This window comes from Heliconius melpomene, chromosome 10, assembly GCF_056956725.1.
Source record: "Heliconius melpomene rosina isolate 202511_hmr_F chromosome 10, ASM5695672v1, whole genome shotgun sequence".
Taxonomy (NCBI): Eukaryota; Metazoa; Arthropoda; class Insecta; order Lepidoptera; family Nymphalidae; genus Heliconius; species Heliconius melpomene.
The window spans coordinates 5,870,024-5,888,215 of record NC_140398.1 but is presented as its reverse complement, the minus strand read 5'-3'; the positions used below and the strand labels follow the sequence as shown (position 1 = coordinate 5,888,215).

Sequence of the window (18,192 nt, the reverse complement as noted above, 5' to 3'; positions counted from 1 at the left end):
TTTCCGCTACTATCATCGGTTCTGCAACAAGTGTGGCCAGCCCAATGCCACTTCAGCCAGCTAATCCTCTTGACTACGTCGATAACATTGGTTATATGTTAAATTAGTTAATTTTTAACAGCAAGGAGCTTAACAAATATAACAAATCTCGTTTATATTACTTACACGGTGATAATACAGCACAGTAGCCCTATGTCCTAGACAGCAATGATAAGCACAAATTACTTAAATTAAACATTTATACTTATTACTATAATTAAATTATTATATGAATATTACTACAGACTAAATATTTCAAGCAAAAAGTCTTACATATTTACATTTTTCTAATGTTAAAATTAAAATTAATTAAAATAAAAAAATATTAATATTAGCAAGTCAAATGTAGGATAATCAAAATTACCTTATTGTGGTTTAATACCTATTAGTTAAACTTTTTTTTGTTTTTAATTAACCTTGGATCATATTTTTTTGTGATTTTAGCTAAGTACAAGTTTTTTTATGCACAATTCCTTAATTATTTTTTTTAAATAACTAATAGCCATAATCGCTTCAGCCTTCGTGTTTATAAAAAAAAAAATAAAGTAAAAAAACATACTATTATGAGCTAAAAATAAAAAAATATATATTCAAATTCCCATATAGGTTTAGATATGTATGTATATTAGAATATCTCCTTGTATAGCTGTAGACATATCATCATAAATTTCTAGTTTCTGTGAATATAAATGTATAATTAACGTGTAATATCCTATCCTATCCTATATCTTATAAAACAAAGTCGCTTTTCGTGTCTGTCTGAACTTTCTAACTCTTCTTCTTCTAAACCACCCAACGGATTTTTATGCGGTTTTCACCATTAGGTCGAGTATTTCGCAGGGAAGGTTTATATATAGTTTATTATTTGTACATTCTTATGTAAATTAACATAAATACGATAAATGTGTCTAAAGTCCTACCCGTTGAGACACTTTCGCGCATGCGCTGCTTTAATCGTAAGTCGTACATGAAAATAATGTACTGGAGTATTGTTCCTCTTAATAAGATCTACAAAAAAGTCCGCGAGAGCATATTTTTATCTTTTAAGGATAACGTGTAGTGATCATATTTCTGTCTAAAAATAGTAATTTCAATATATTTTTTATTGTGAGGGATATTTTTCCATAATGGTATTAATCCTTATCCTTTAAAATACTTTATTAATTTTCTACGTTAAACGAAGATAAAATTTGCTTTTTACACTATTTCGAAATTGCGAATAGTTTTAGAGAAAAACGCATTTAATTGTTGACACATCACGCCGTTGACTCATCAGCTGTGCCGACTCAAGTTTTACTTATCCCTTACTCTTAGCATAGAAATAAGTATGTTAGTTACGTTGGCCATTTAATGTAGATGAACTGTCTTTTACTGTTTTTTCATTTTAATAAGTACTTTAGAAGTTGTTAAAATACTAAAACATCCTTGCTGCGAAACGCGCCTCGCGACGTTTTTCTTATTTATACACAAGCGCGTGATGAGCAGTCATCGGTGGTTCAGTGGTAGAATGCTCGCCTGCCATGCGGGCGGCCCGGGTTCGATTCCCGGCCGATGCATTCTATTTAATTTTCCTCACAGGCAGCCACGTAGTGCCTACCCAACGGGTGTCGCTGTTTTAACAGCATTAACCACAAGCTCGAAAAAAAACCCGCCTGCCTCTATAGCAAAGAAGATTTAGATGCGTATCACATATTGAATAATTTCAGTTAAATGTATTATTTCAGCGCGATATTGGTTTCATATTTTTTGTATTAGTTATTAGTAGGTAGGTTTTTGTTAATAATAAGTACTTGAAAAGATTAGTAACACAGATTTAAAATTACAGTACTAAAAAATCTTTGCTGATTAACGGTTCGCCGCCCACCACGCGTCCGTCGTGCCCCGCAACATTTTGCTTATAATAGTGAATCCGCCGCACCCGCCTGGCTTCTTTCCCCCGGGCATGGAAGGAAGGCCTGCTCATTATGCTGCTGAGGGATATCGATCTATAATCCTTCTTAGTACGGTCGCCAAGTTGTTCGAGAAGTTACTCCTCTCTCTTCTTCAGTCACACATCCACCCACAAAGCGAGCAGTTTGGCGAGCGGGTATACCACTCTGGGTAAACTACGCAACAGTGATCAACCGAGAGAGAGTATGAGTGTGCAATAGCAGTCTTCCTTGACGTAGCACGCGTATTCTACCGCGTCTGGCACCCGGGCTTACTTCATAAAGTGCTCAGAGCGGGCACCCCCCAGCACGTCGCGCATGTCTTTGCCGCTCTGCTTTGTAAGTGACAGGACATTTTGCGTGAGAGTTGAGAGTGCTAGCAGCGACCCGATCGCTGCCGTTGTCCCAGTCAGAGTTTTGTCATCTGCTCTCTACGAACTATACATTGATGACATCACAATGCCCTAGCGAGTATTACTCAACGAGGAATCCTGTAGGTCGTACGGAACCTCACCCTCCGGCGAGTGACGCAGGCACCATACTACGTGAACACCACGCGCCACTCACCGCAACCTAAAAATAGAAACCCTAGAGGTACACATTGGTCGCCTCGCGTCCAACGTATTCCGTTGCGCCGGTGTATCGGGTCACCTGCACCTAAGGAGCAGCACTCCGCATACCCGGCCGCCCGAGGTCAGACGTCTTCTTCCGAGGAACTTTCTATCCTCCTCCAAATCCGACTCATGAGCAGTCATCTTGGTCGTTTAATCTAGGCCTTCCTCAAGAAACCGAGTGTTCAATTCCAATCCCCTCCCCTTCCATGTGTCTGCTCTAAAGCAGGTTTTCGCCTGGGACCACGGTCGGACCAACGCTCTGATGTCGTTCTGAGCAACTACGGAGATGGCCGAGAGAATGCTTCAATTCTGCGCCTGGCAAAGTAAATTTAGAAGTGATTGCACGTATTTTGGAGTTATCCAATAATTATAATGTATTTCCACGCGACATAGTTGGTTACATCTTTCGTTTAAGTATTTTTGGGTAAGAGAATAAATAGTAGGTAGTCTGTTGTTTATAATTTTTTTCGTTTAAGTTTTTTGTTATTTGTGTTATTTATTTGTGTTTATTTTAAAACAATTGGAAAATTCTTATTGGAATTACGAAAATGCGGGTTGCATTAGGGTTTAATTAATTTTCACATTATCTTAAGTGCTTTGCAAACTTACATTATATGAATAATTCAGTAGTTAAGGCGGGCGAAGCCGCAAGAGGGTCGCTAGTATGTAATATTATATAATTAACATGTAATATATCTAATAAAATAGTTACATTTACGTTGTTCTAAGTTAACATCTGAGAAATAATCTATGTTAGAGCCGTAGCCACTCTCAACTCCGAGGTCGATCTTGAGATGCCGATTTTATTCAAAGATATATAATTTATGAATCTCTTGATCTCTTGAATCAACGTTTTATGTTTCAGTAGTTATATCTTTAGGTTCTCGGCCAGTAAATCAAAATAATTGTATTATTATATACAGATAATGTTATTGCTATAATATTAATAAAGGCGTCGTATATGCTACGTTATCAAATAACCCTGAGGGTATATAAATATATTTAGACATTCGAACATCAAGTTAGGCAGCAGGCAGCAAAAATTCTTAATAGCAAAAAAATACTATCATAACAATTTTTGCCAATAAAATGTAAAAATGAATGCCTTATACTCCTCACATATCCAAGGTATACAGAGAAGGTAGTGTGTTAACGTCTCAAAAGATATTTTATGGTGCATTTTTTTAATTAAAGAATTTACCGTGCTTTGAATTATGGTAAAAAAGAACATACTTGCCCCCGAATCTTTATTATAAGTACGTTTCCCGTAGGGTCCCGCTTAACGGAACCCCAGGGAATCCTAAAACGAGGTGTTGCAATGATTTTTATAAAGCATGATGAATTCAAGAATATTATGTATGAGGAAGTACTGTAGAAGCTATAATATACAAAAAAGACTTTAAACAGTTTTTTTTATCATTGCAGCGGGCGATGAGAGAGGGGCTGCCGAGCGAAGCTAAAAAAAGTTTAAAAAAAAAATCCCTTAGTGTGACTTGAAGGTATTAAATACTAACGGCCTTCATTGATTCGCTTTTAACGTCATGGAAAGTATTAACTACTATTTAATTAAATAATTAATAAATAAATTCTAAGCATTGAAGTGCATAATATAATTAACCACCTTGAGTCTTAACTGTTTGACCTATGTAACAATATTTCTAGTTATTAAAATAATAACTGATAATTTTAAACTATAATACCATAGGGCTTAAAAAATAATAAGAAACAGAATATTTCAAGACAAACTCAGATAGCACAAGCCAGTACATGTAATGTCACCGTCGTTGTTCAGTGCTATTTATTTGGTTTGAGCTTCACGCTGTATCCCGCACACAGCAGAGTAGGCAGAGGGAACTTAGTGTTAAGACACTCCGTTCCCCACTTTCTGCCGAATTCTGGAGGCATTGCGTGTTGAGTGGCAGAACTCAACGCCGCGCTTTGCCTCGACACCAGAGCGAAGAAATGGAAATATAAACGTAAATAAATATTTCACTTTCTCGAGTAAGGATCGAATCCACAACCGTCGCGTTGCAGTGACACCCTTGTGCCGCTGCGCCACGATGGCATCAAATATATAGTAAGAAGAATAAAAATATTATCAGAACGAAACCAGTCTTCAATAAGCACTGGTCTCGAACACATATTATTTAATTTACATAAAATTAATAAGTGTTTTTTTGTTTCACATTTAAAATTTCATAGTTAGATTACCTTAAACATTATGATTCTTTACAATTCAAATACGTTAATTGTGTTAGTGTTTATTTTATTTGGTAAGTTATTTTTTGGACATTTATTATGCATTATGATTGAATGCAAATTTCGAGGTATTACAGTCGTACGCGACAGGTTTTGGGTTCGATTCTGATTCTAGTAAATTCTGTTTCATTAAATAATCTGATTCGTTAAATATTTTATATTTTTGGAAAATTAAATATTTTTCCTTTCTCTGGAAATTGGGGAACTTCCATTCTGGGGAAAGTGTCTTAGTAGGATCAGAATGTCTTAACACTGAAGCTAAAGACCGAGCCGTGGAGCAGCTTCTTACTGTAAATTTAATGATTGCGGGTTCGATTTCTTTTCAATTTCCAAAGTAATATTTTTCCTTCCATAGAATTTAAACATGTTAAAAAGCACAAAGTATAAGTGCAAAAGTGTAGAAAGAAGTGTTTTAATAAAATCTGCCTAACACTTAAAGCACTTTATATTACTTTTATTAAGCATATAATTTTAACGGCACGGCGTTAAGTTCCGCCATTCAACAAGAATTTAATTTCTGTGTATAAAAGCTTGTTTCTTCGTATCTGTAGGCATTTTAAGGAATCCTTTCTTGCTCCTCCACACTCCCCCAATTGATTCAGTGCTCTAAGACCGGCAGTTTCAGGTATTCGTTGACTGTCGGTCGCTTCTGCCAATAGGCGCATACTATATATAAATAAGTACTTACTAATTAGATAATAATTGACATCGAAAAAAAATATTTAAACGTGGCTAAATTTGACCCCGATTTACTGCTATTGCAAATTTAATATGATTGTTACAAAAAAGTAGGTACTAATAATATTTTTATTGTATTTTTTTGTAATACATTAAATTTGCAATAGCAGTAAAACTGGGTAATCATTAATAGATTATGAGACCAGAAACAAGCGTGTGACTTTAATGTTACAGGTTGTTTATTCGGAGAAATGACGGAAGTAGATTCGATTTCTTCTCGGGGGAATGATTATATAAATATTTTTAATGAATTTCATTCCTTTGCTTTAGTGCCGTTCAGTTCCACCACTAAACACGAACATAGAGCGGAGAGTTCCCTCATTAAAATACTTCTACTTCCCACTTTTCACTGTTCTTGAGACATTGTCTGTTGAGTGGCGAAACTCAATACCACAGTACACACATACCAATTATCAGAGCGAGGAAATGTAAATATTAATATTCACGTCCCCGAGTGGGAATTAAACCCACAACCGTCACGTTTGTACGTACGTTACAGTCACGGCCTTGTGCATCTGCGCCATGACGGCTTTTAAGCCAGTCATTTCTTTTATAAATTGTAAAAAGTAAATGTATAGGTATGTTTAATAATGTTTTCATTAATTTATGACAATAATAAAATTTGTATGACATATTAAGATAACTAAGTGAATACTTAGTTGTCAGTACATCATTAACTGACTACTATAAAAAATTTCGATCGCAATCAATAATTAATATTACTTATGAAGCATACATTGTTTGGGGCTTATAAAACTACTGATAATTTCTGCAACTTCACATCAGGAGGCATAATTATTTATTATGAGTAAATAAAGCAATTAAAAAATAAATAAGCCGACTTCCAAGGCCTGTCAATTAGCTATCTGTTATACAGGGTGGAATTGTCAGCACCACTTTAAATAAAACCACAGTTTTAACTACTCTATAAAAGCCTAAAATAATTCAGAAAAAAAATAATTCCCAAAAATGAAAAAGTTATTTTTTCAAACAAAATAAATGATAAAATTATCGTTTTAGAATAAAACGCGATTTGTAAAGTATAACATAGGCACACACACACTTACCTGTCAAAGCGGCAACGTCGTACGCTTATGTGTGCGTCACACGAAATACAGATATGGTTAAAAATCGTGAAATGAAAAAAAAATCCTACGTCCAAACTGTTGAGGTACCTTGATTATTTCTTTTTATGAAATATTTTACCCTATATGCAGTTTCAGTAAAAGGAGCGCTGCCTCTTCCACCCTGTATATTCACATTTAAAAAATACAAAATCGATTTTGATGAAACTTAGTTTGTTTTCTAATCTTTAAAAGATATCATTGTCCTCAAATATTATCTAATTCCTATAATATCTCATCATACCCACATGCCAGCGATAACCTTCTAGCAGAAATATGGCTTAGATTTCTTCTTCATAATGCAAATGTACCTATATAAACTAATAGCCACCGCTAACATCGTTTTCATTTCTACATAAGTTTAATAGAACATGTTTTTTTTTTAAATTGAAAATCTCAACCCCACGCTTTGTCTTGCTACTAGAGCCAGATGAAAATTATTTATATCCCCGAGCGGAAATCGAACCCTCAACCATCGCGTTTACACTCCCACGCTGCGCCACGGTGCCACCACGGCCGCTAAAATGAAACATATTCGTCTGCTTTATTACGTCCGCGTCAGTGTTGCACTTAAATCATTTGCAAGTTTGACCTTCAAAGACTTGAAATATTAATTTATATACAAAAATATAATTTCAAAATATTTAATTATGTATGTAATATACCTTTAATGCCTATACCTTTAATAAAAATATGAGTCATATATTACATAGACTACACAGTGAAGTTTATGAGGCAATCAAACATAAAAATAATTTTGAATAAAAAAAACAGGACAAGCGCGAATCGGGCTCGTCCACCGAGGTTCCCGTACTAAAATTGGAGGTCTCGAGCTTCAGGCTTCAGCTTTCAGGCTTAGCTTAGCCAGAGCCCTTTCATCTGATATCTTACTTGAAACGGACTAACAAAATCATCGACGTAAATGTTCCCAAAACAAATGTATTAATTTAATTTCATTTACAAGTACACTACACTACTACACTGCAACAATGTCAGAAGTGTAAAGATAACACGCGACAACTGAACTTTGACAAATGTTAATTATTCATATATTTATTTACCGGGGTAATCGATATAAATCTTAATTTGTTTTTGTTTCATATGTTGCTTAATCTTATTACATTGCAATTTTTACGTCGATTTATATTATTTATTCGTTCGCATATATGTATGTACTAGCGGCCCGCCTGCGGCTTCGCCTGCGTGAACTACGTTATTATTAATTTCTGTCTCCATGAGTAGCATTTGTAGTAACGAAGTTTCATACAAACTTTCAACCCCAAAAACAACAACTTAGAAGTCGAATATTACAAATTCCCGTCTTAGCGAGCACATAAGTCCTATAAGTAACTCCTATACAAAATTTGAGATTCCTAGCACATGTAGTTTCTGAGTTTTGTGATGAGTGAGTGACCTTTCGATTTTATATATATAGATAAAGCGTCGCGGCCTTGGTAATTAGTAATTAGTGTGTAATTCTTTTATGAATATATTTAGTTGTTTTCTAGTTATTGGTAAAAATATATAAAACAACTTCAAGTAAAAAAAGTATATTTAAATGATCAATATTTTTTTACAACTTTTTTGCTCAGTAGCTTAACTTTAAAAAATATAATTAAGTAATTCCTCAATAAAATACGTTAGAGATTTCTTTACTTAATCAGTATAACACAAATCTAACAAAGATAAAACATTATAGTTTTTTAAAGTGTCTTTGTTTTTTTTTGCTTCTATGTATGATAGTTTTTCTTCTACTGTCGACTTTTTTTTGGCCCGGAGTTCCGCCACTCAACACGTAATACCCCGAAACGGAAAATGGGGAATGCAGTGTCTTAACACTCGGTTCTCTCTTCCTACTATGAGCAAATAGCAGGCAACAGCTTTTTTGATAGCAGTCAAAAAATTTTAGATACTTTCTTACATAATATGCTGAATTGGTAATCGGGCATATGAGATTCTAGATGTCTTGTTTTTTAAAACGATTTGCCAGATAATCTTTATCCCTAGCTGCACCCCGCTCTCTGCCTACCTCATTCTTTCACAGTCATCAACATTTTTAGATATACCCTCCGGGGGATCCTCATTCTTTTTACGTGACCTTCCTCATTTCATTCCTCATTCTTTTTACGTGATCAACCGAATTCTCTTCCTGCCCATCTTATCACTTACTCTTGCTTCATAATTTTTTTAATAATGATATGTAATTATTTTTTCAGGAAATGAAGTATTATCACAAAAAGATTCTTGTTCTAAAACCAATACTGGATCAGAGCAACATTTTCCTTTAAAATCAGAGAATGGAAACAGAATGTCTCATATAGATCTTCTTATGAATAACCTTAAACATGAACAATGGGAGCCTGATGAAAACGTGTGCTATGGAAAAATACTAAATATTATGACCAATGTTAAAAATTCCACATTATGGGCGACATGGAGTGAGTATTTTGACGATATCTAAATATAGATTGAAGATTACTAAACGACATGAATTATTTTCATTTTGTCGCTCTGGTAACAAGACAAATCAACGTTGAGGTTTAACACTCATCTCACAATTCTCGAAAATTTGTCCACAGGAATGTCTTATTAACCCTTCCTTCTGCTTTACTATAAAAAGAAAGATATAAAAATAAAATATCAGTAATATATGTGTAGCTTTCAATAAATTTATTTAATAAATATTTGAATATATAAATAACATTTGTATTTTCTGCTCTTTTATAACAAAGTTAAATGTCTAAAATTAACAATATATCATTATCATTTTCAGTATGGGATTCAATGCAAAGCTCCACAGGATTGTTTTTCGGGTCAAGATACAACTTGGGCCACTACGACCAATGTATGAAGGCGCCGTGGCTGAAAACTCATCCAGAATATCGAACCCAATACTGTCTAGCTGATTTTAAGTTTTTTAAGGAAGAATTAAAGAAAATATCTATTGACCCTCATAGTTCTGCAGACGTATACACTAAGGTCAGTCAATTTTTTTATAATACCGGTAATCAGCAATGATGATGATGATGATGATGACGCTGTATCCCACAAACAGCAGGGTAGGTAGGATAATACCGGTAATTTAATACCGGTATATTTTTTTAATTTTGATAAATACGTAGGTCCGATAGTAAAGTTTTAACATCGTTTATGTCAAATGGCCTCAAGCAACGTTTTCTAACTTTTATTGTCGTTAAGCTGTTCTAATTAAATATTACGTAATTTTCAAACATGACATACTAACTAGTACTTTTTAAACAAAACATGGCCCAATTATTTTGTTTTGAATTACATTAAACAAAAATATTAGAAATTTTAACTCTAAATCTCTTTATCCAATAACAAAGGATAAAATATATTCAATATATAAATACTTTTTTTTGGCCTTAGTTTGCGTGGAACTCAGTTAGTCTCATTTAATAGCCCAATAGGAAGTTCATCTAAACTCAATTCCATAGCCAAATTTTAGTTTTTAATATTTTGCTATTGTCCCTTTACGCTCCATTATCCATATACCATCTCTGAGGAATTAAGTATCTGTGGTTACTTATAGAAGGAACCTGGGAGCGAAACGTTTATGAATTCTCTAAGTCTACATATCGAATATACACCCCGCGCAAGCCTTTCAAAAGACTGGGTTGGGTGAGTTCCTGGGAACTCGAGAATTTTCAAAGAGAATCATAATAATAATACATGTTTGTCTGTATATACCTTCACTCATACCCTATTATTAATTAATTAGTAATATTTATCACAGCTATTTAATTTCTAATTTCCAGTCAATTTCTGCACATGGGGTGACATTCAACGAAATGACGCTAGGTGTGTGCATGCCATCTGAATGCGAGACGAAATCAATTCAGAAATTCGTGAAAGTCCTCTTTGAAGACGGGCATCTTGGAACCTTACCGGAAGTGGACATAAGCGTCGACCACTGCCAGCTCGCCGGCACTTCCGTCGAATATTCCACGAAGTACTATATTGTTATGTAAGTTAAGGAAATTATAGTATTACTAGCGGACGCGCGCAGCTTTGCTTGCGTATTTAAGGGTGAATTCTAATAACTCATGAAACATGTGTTCAATGAGATATTTTTAAGAGTCTAAATTTCAAATTTTACAAAAATCGGTGGCGATTTAAAGATTCTTCCATACAAACTTTCAACCCCTTATTTGCACCCTTAGGGGGAGAATTCTAGAAAACAATGAAACACGTGTTCAATTAAATACTTTTAAAAATCTAAATTTCAAATTTTATAAAAATCGGTGTCGATTTAAATTTTTTTCCATATAAACTTTGAACCCCTATTTCACCCCTTTAGGGTTAAAATTTTTCAAAATCCCTTCTTAGTGGATGTCCAGATTCCGAAAGTAAACATTTATCCAAATTTACCGTTTCTACGCACAGCGGTTACGGCTGTGCGTGCGTCTTACCTCAGTCAGTGAGGACAAGTCCTTTTATATATATAGACTAGCAGTAGCAATAGCGGCACAGCGTATGCCTGTAAAAGCGATGGTTGTGGATTCGATTCCCAATTGGGGAATAAATTATTTTCATTTCCTAGCTCTGGTAACCAGATAAGGCGAGGCCACGAGTTGCGGCACTGAACACTTAATGTCTCGAAAATTAGACGAGAAGTGGGAATGGAGTGCCTTAGTACAAAGGTCTCTCTAATCTAATCTGAAAAATATTATAATTTTTTATTAAATATTATAATTATAATCTTTTCGTATATATTTGAGTTTTGATTCAAAATAATCATCCTTGTTGCGTAGAACTACTCTACTCCAGTATAATTACAGTCAAAATAAATGCAAAAAAAAAAATACAAAGTAATATGCCTATCTATGTATTGTCAAATATATAATAATTGGTTAGATTAAGAGTCTATATTAATTAGTTACAATATGTGTTTTTCAGGACATTTCTGTTAGCAATAATTGCAACTATCATTGTATGCAACATTTTAAAAGATGAGACGTCTAGTAATTCAAACTCTATCGGTAAGTAGAATCAAATACATTTCTTGTTATACTAATCAACATTCCATGAAAAACATAGATGTAAAAATGAAACCCAAGTTCGATATAAAAATATGATTGTTGATTCTTATTTGTAAGTTGTTGTGTTTTTGTTCATGTCGTCCATTTTTTACTAATGATTGCAAATTATAAGAAATATTAAGTGATGTATTTTGCACTATACAAGAATTATGTTCAAAGATACATTAAAAGTTTAATGTAGATTTTTTTTTTCCAGGTGGTAGATTTTTAGACGCAGTACATTTATATACAAATATGACATATTTAACGAAGAGTGATGAAAACGATATCAAAACAATGCACGGTGTACGGGCCCTAACTTCTTTTATAATAGTGGCCTTGCATATATGGTTTGTCACACTTTGGATAATACCTGGAAATAGTTTACAGGTTGATATAGTGAGTAGAGTTCTTTAACTAACTTGGCAGTTGTTTTATATTATTTTAGGTAAGTTGCTCCGGTAACGAGGCAAAGCGAAGCGTTGAGTTCCGCCACTCAACACGTAATGCCTCGTAATCAGCAAAAAATGGGGAACGTTTATCTTAATGGGAACGAGGTGTTTTAATACTAGATACGTTATAATCATAGAAAGAATAGAAAATATATTTTTTTCTTACAGGATATAGATCAATATGGATTTTCAAATTTCTATCATTCCGAGGTATTAGTGGATACATTCCTCATGATGTCCGGATTATTACTTATGAGAGGAATAATGAAGATCAAAAACTTTAATCCACTCGTGATACTTGCTAAGCGATATTTAAGGTTATGTATTTATTTTTATATACATTACGGCAGACGAATCGTGGCCCCCCTGAAGTTAGTTGTAAATGACTGTTAAAATATGATATTAGGATTTTTTCTTATTTTTATTTATTTTCCTGCTGCATTGTATACTCAAAATGCTTTACAAAAAATGCAATTTTTTTAATTAGGTCACTATAATTCTGTAGGTGCGATATGAGATAAAGTGTAAAGCATAAAAAGAATATACTTAATCGGAGTCAATTGTAAATTAATTTCAACCATAAAATTAAATAAGAAATACATCAAAATCAGTAGAACTAGTGAATTATTTATAGCACGCTTGAAGCGCCATAATTAAAGAACAGAATACAACAGAACAGAATTATTTATATTTGATTGGGTTCTGCAGCTAAATCATAATCAATATCTAAAAAATAGGAATCAAAGTGACTTAATACTAGCACTCTACATGAGCGGTATAGCGTAGAGTTATAAAAAAATGAAAATTTTATTTAAAAGAAGTTGAAATATTTTTTTATTTTTCATTACAGACTTCTTTGGATAACAGGATTATTCTTATTATTTGCATCAAATGTTTTAATTTACGTCGGTTCAGGACCACTGTTTACAAAGCTAGCTAAAGTAGAAAAATCAGCTTGTGACAAAAACTGGTGGGCCAACTTGCTGATGGTGGGCAATTATATAGACACTACTAATATGGTAAATACATATTTGTTATTATACCTACTAGCATTTACCTGCGGATTCACCCACTTTTATATTCTTATATGAATGTCAATGATCTTTAAAAATTAAATTAAATAATGAGCCGTTAATTTATTTTTTTTTTGATTAAATTTTTTTGATTTAAATTTTGATTTTGTTTTTTTTTATTTAAAAACATTCTATTGTTAATTATGTCTACATCAACAAGTAATTATTAAATATTCTTGATATAGTAAAACAAAGCATGGCGTTAAGCTCAACATATAATTTCTCAAAAAAAAAATATGGAACAGATAACAGAGTGTTTCAACACTAAGTTCATTCTCCTTACCTCACTCTACACAAAATTATGATGAATAAATCGATGAATCTAATATAATAATGAATTTAAAAAAAAAATTATGTAAATTCTTAATTTATATATATATTTTTTATTTCAGTGCTACCCCGTTTTATGGACTATACCATGTGATTTTCATTTGACTATAGTGAGTGCAATACTATACTGGATTTACACAAAAAATAAACGCATGGGAATAATACTTTTCAGTATGACATTTTTATTAGCTACTATTTTGCCTGGAATTTATGCTTATCAACACCAACTGCCACCTGCACCATTATTTAATATAAAGTAAGTTACATAAATAATCATTTTATTTTTTCTAAACCTGAAGTATGTAACTTCAGGTAAAAGAATAAAATTATAAATAGTTTAAAATATAAATATTTTAAATTTTATAATTATTGAAAAGAAATTGGATCTTGAAACCTATTGCATCTTTCTCGCCGACAAACACTAAACAAAAGCTACACTCAAAAAAAGTATTTCAATTTGTTGATTGATATTTTGACTGTTATGTAATGCTGATTGCTGTGTTGACTATACTGCAGTCTTAAACACGATTTGAGGCCATTCGTGGCGTAGGGGCACAAAATGTGTATCAGTATATAGTTAAGTATCCCCACTCGAGGAGATGAAATATTTATTTAAATTTATATTTTCATTTCTTCACTCTGGTGTAGAGGCAAAGCGCGGCGTTGAGTTTTGCCACTTAACAGGCAATGCCTCCAGAATTTAGCAAAAGATGAACCCTAACATTTTTTTGTGGAATGAAATCTTATTGAAAATTATTTTATTAATAACTATTAAACTTGGCTTATTAACAACTAATTTGTTTTGTAAACTTGTACTTATTTTAATTTTAGGAATATCAGAGAGTATCGCAAGACTTTATTCGCAAATCCTACTTACATGTGGAGTCATTTTAGAGCCGGTCCGTACTTTGTAGGTATTATAGCGGGATACATTCTATCTGTATATAAACCTGTGAATCACAGGAATATTATACCTAAGGTAAATCAATTAACTTTTAAAGACATATTAACCATATTTAAAGTACTAACCGTAGCGTGAGTTAATTATTAATAATTTTATTTAATTCTAATAGAATTCAATATAATCTCAAACGTAATTTTCAAAAATTTGATCTTGCGACGAATGATGACGAATTTGATTCCCTTTCACTGCTAGGGATAAAGCATAAAAATATAGCACGACGGTTTTGGGTTTGATTCCCACTCGAGAGTAAGAATTATATTAATTTCTTCGCACTGGTAACAAAACAAAGCGCAGTGTTGAGTTCCGGTACTCAATATGAAATTTACTATGTACATCTACTTTAACATTTTCCAGCTCTGGTCAGTCGTAGGGTTCTATACAGCAGTATTTACAGCCACAAAGGTGACAACTATGGGAAGTGCTTTCCACGACGAGGACGGGCCCTATAATGCTTTGGAAACAGCTATTTTCATTTCATTGAATAGAAGTGTGTGGGGGGCTGCCATCGCTGCTATTATAATGATATGCGAGTACGGTACAGTGCGTGAGTATATTTAAAGATATATTTTTTTTAAGAATATAATCTTTAATGTTAATAAATATTTAATATATATAACACAAAGAAAATACAATTAAATTTCTAATTAGTTACATTACATAATTAAACACCTATTAGGCGCTTTCCATGTGTAGGCTTAATGATTTTATTTGGTGTATTGTGTTGTAGTTTATTAAATGATTTTAAAATTATTTCAAAAAAATATTCGCCAGTATTTTTCCCCGCTACATCCTCTGTAAGGTTTTGTTAAATTGAGCTTTATTATTATAAAAATATATTTTTATTTCGACGTTATTTCCAAGATTTTAATGGGCTATATTGAGGAATAAAATCACGGGCACAGACACGACAGTCGCGCTGTACTTGCCGATTTTCAAGACTCCGATTTTTCGAAAAAATCACCAAATGCCAAAATATCTGCTGAACCACTGAAAATCTCTGAAGATCCATAGACGTCGATCAAGTTACTCCTGTACATAGATATATATGTTATTATTGTTCTATTACAGCTTTAATGAACACATTTTTTACATGGAACGCTTTTGTGCCCATCAGCAAGTTATCTTATGGTGTTTATCTCTTGCACACCTTTGTCTTCACGTTCGCCATTTCTACTATCAGAACGCCATTAACGTATAGCGTCTATATGTCGGTAAGTTTTTCTAATATTCCTACATCCATTTATATATGTATTACCGACTACCTGATGTTTTTAGGAGAGTTGTAGGTTCGATTCCCTCTCGACAAAATTAAATATTTAATATTTTCTACGTACAGTGGGTTACATCGATTAACGTGATGTAATATAGCCTAAAGCATTGCTTGATAAATGAACTATCCAACACAAAAATGTTTCTTAATTTAAACTAGTAATTCCTTTATTTTAGGTTAATATTTTAGCTTTATTTAGCTTTATATAATTTTGAAATAAAATTTTTGATTTTCAGTTACTATGGAGTTTCGGTGTCCTCGTGATGTCTAATTTATTTAGTTTATTGCTACATATATTCTTGGAGGCACCCATGGGTAAAATATTAAATATTTTCATAAGCCACAAGTACGTATTTTGTTTCATATTTTTTATTTTTTACAAAAAATACAATATATTTTATAATGTACCATTTAATTTGTAAAAGTAAAGCGGCGTTAAACGCGCGTAGAGTATAAAACTCTGTCTGTATTTAAACTATAGAAGCTTCTAGTAATATTAAAGTTAAAATATAAGTAAGTTAAACCCTAGAAATGTGAAGTACTGTAGAAGAGTACATAAAACGATGTACATAAAGAGTATTTTTTTAGCTTCTCACTTCTTACCAGGGTAGGCAGAGGGAATCTTGGAACCTAATGTTATGACGCTCTGTCATTAAGACACTTCAATTCCCCACTTTCTGTCGCATTCTTGAGACGTTGCGTGGTGAGCGGCGAAACTCGACAAAATAAAAATATTTAATATTTCATTCCACCGAGTGGGAATTGAACCCACAACCACCGCGTTTACAATTCTCAATAAATATACAATATTCATTATTAATATAATTTCCAGAGACAGTTCCAGTGCACAAAAAAGGAAAGACTCAAGTACTAAAAATGGCTTCAGACAAGAAGAAACAGCAAGCGAAAAGAAGATATTATGAAAATGGTTTTATATTTTCCATTTTAATAGAAAATGTTTGTCCATTTTGAAATTGTATAATTTATTTAGTATTTCTTTAACTTTTATTTCTTTTATAATTGACTTATAGCTGACTATCTTGTAATGCTATCTTGTAATGCTACTTCAATTTACTACCCATTCTGTGCTAGCACAGTTTAGTCGACGAGGGTGGTCGCCCTGAAGTTAGCTGAAGATGGTTGTGCAAATTGGATTTGGTTTTGATTATTTTTTTACTAGTGAACAATGCGCAAAATTTCAAAAAGCTTAAATTTATAGTCGCCACGACACATCGACCGTATTGTAATTTTCTTAGGGCCTTAGGTATTCAGTTTTCCGAAATCAATTATAGCAATATATTTATGAACAAAAAATCATCTTAATGAGTGAATTATTATTAAATAAAAAAAAATGTTGTTGTATAAAAGTTTTATTATAACACTTATAAATAATTAAGAATATTTACAACACAGACACGCAACAACAACAACAATTAACAATATTAACAAACACAACAACAAATAACAACAAAAACGAGAAATTATAACTTCCAACGGCGGGAGGATATACAAAATATAAGCAAAATTATCTATATTATATAGTTTTATAATGAAATTTCCAATTAAATTGAAAGAAATAATTCATAGTAACCGAGAAATTTTGGGCTAAATAATTGCAAATTAAATCTTATGAGATCCCTTTTTAGTGTGAATAATGGTTACGTAAACTGGAACTTTAAAAGGCACTGGTTTCTCCACGGGTACGATGATATGATGACTTCAAAAGGCACTTCCTTAATCCTAGGAACATGGACTATCTTCTCCACTGGATAGAGAACAGACTTCTCAACTGGTATAGATACTTCCTTAATAATTGCAATGACTACCGCTTTTGGAACAGGAACTTGGATAGGAACGGGATGAGGTACAGGTATAAGTACAGGCTGGTGAACTTTAAATTCAACATTTTTGGGGACAGGGACAACAATTTCTTTATAATGTTTGATGGGCTCAGGGTTTTCTTCCTCTATGTGTTGGTGTACGGGATAAGAATGTGATTTTAAATCGTGTCCTCCGAAACTGTGGCCGAAATCCCCATGGTCTGATGATTCACCGCCGCCGAAGTCGTAACCACCGGAGTACTCGCTTGGTTGTAACTGCAATAATATATAAATATATATAAATATTTGCCCGTACTAAGCAAAACTACTCATCCTACTATAAAAAACTATCATATTAAAAAAATCTATAAAAACTAATAAAATTCTAATTTATCTTCCATAATATTGAATTAAACAACTTTTTTACTTTTTTAATTAAACAAATTACCGTGCTTTGAATTGTGGTAAAAACGTATATACTTGCCCCCGAATCTTTATAATAAGTACGTTCCCCGTAGGGTCCCGCTTAACGGAACCCC

General features: G+C 32.9%; 1 protein-coding gene across 1 annotated transcript; it reads left to right on the top strand.

Moving 5' to 3' along the window:
* The first annotated feature begins 4,696 nt into the window (after positions 1–4,696).
* LOC146535308 (nose resistant to fluoxetine protein 6-like) lies at positions 4,697–17,126 on the top strand. The gene is made up of 14 exons (XM_085190808.1): positions 4,697–4,854; positions 8,919–9,140; positions 9,476–9,681; positions 10,482–10,690; positions 11,623–11,705; positions 11,962–12,143; positions 12,365–12,513; positions 13,047–13,215; positions 13,662–13,855; positions 14,431–14,578; positions 14,918–15,107; positions 15,632–15,774; positions 16,070–16,179; positions 16,666–17,126. The coding sequence occupies exons 1-14, from the start codon at positions 4,803–4,805 to the stop codon at positions 16,754–16,756; spliced, it is 2,148 nt and encodes a 715-aa protein (XP_085046934.1). The 5' UTR covers positions 4,697–4,802; the 3' UTR covers positions 16,757–17,126.
* Positions 17,127–18,192: the final 1,066 nt, after the last annotated feature.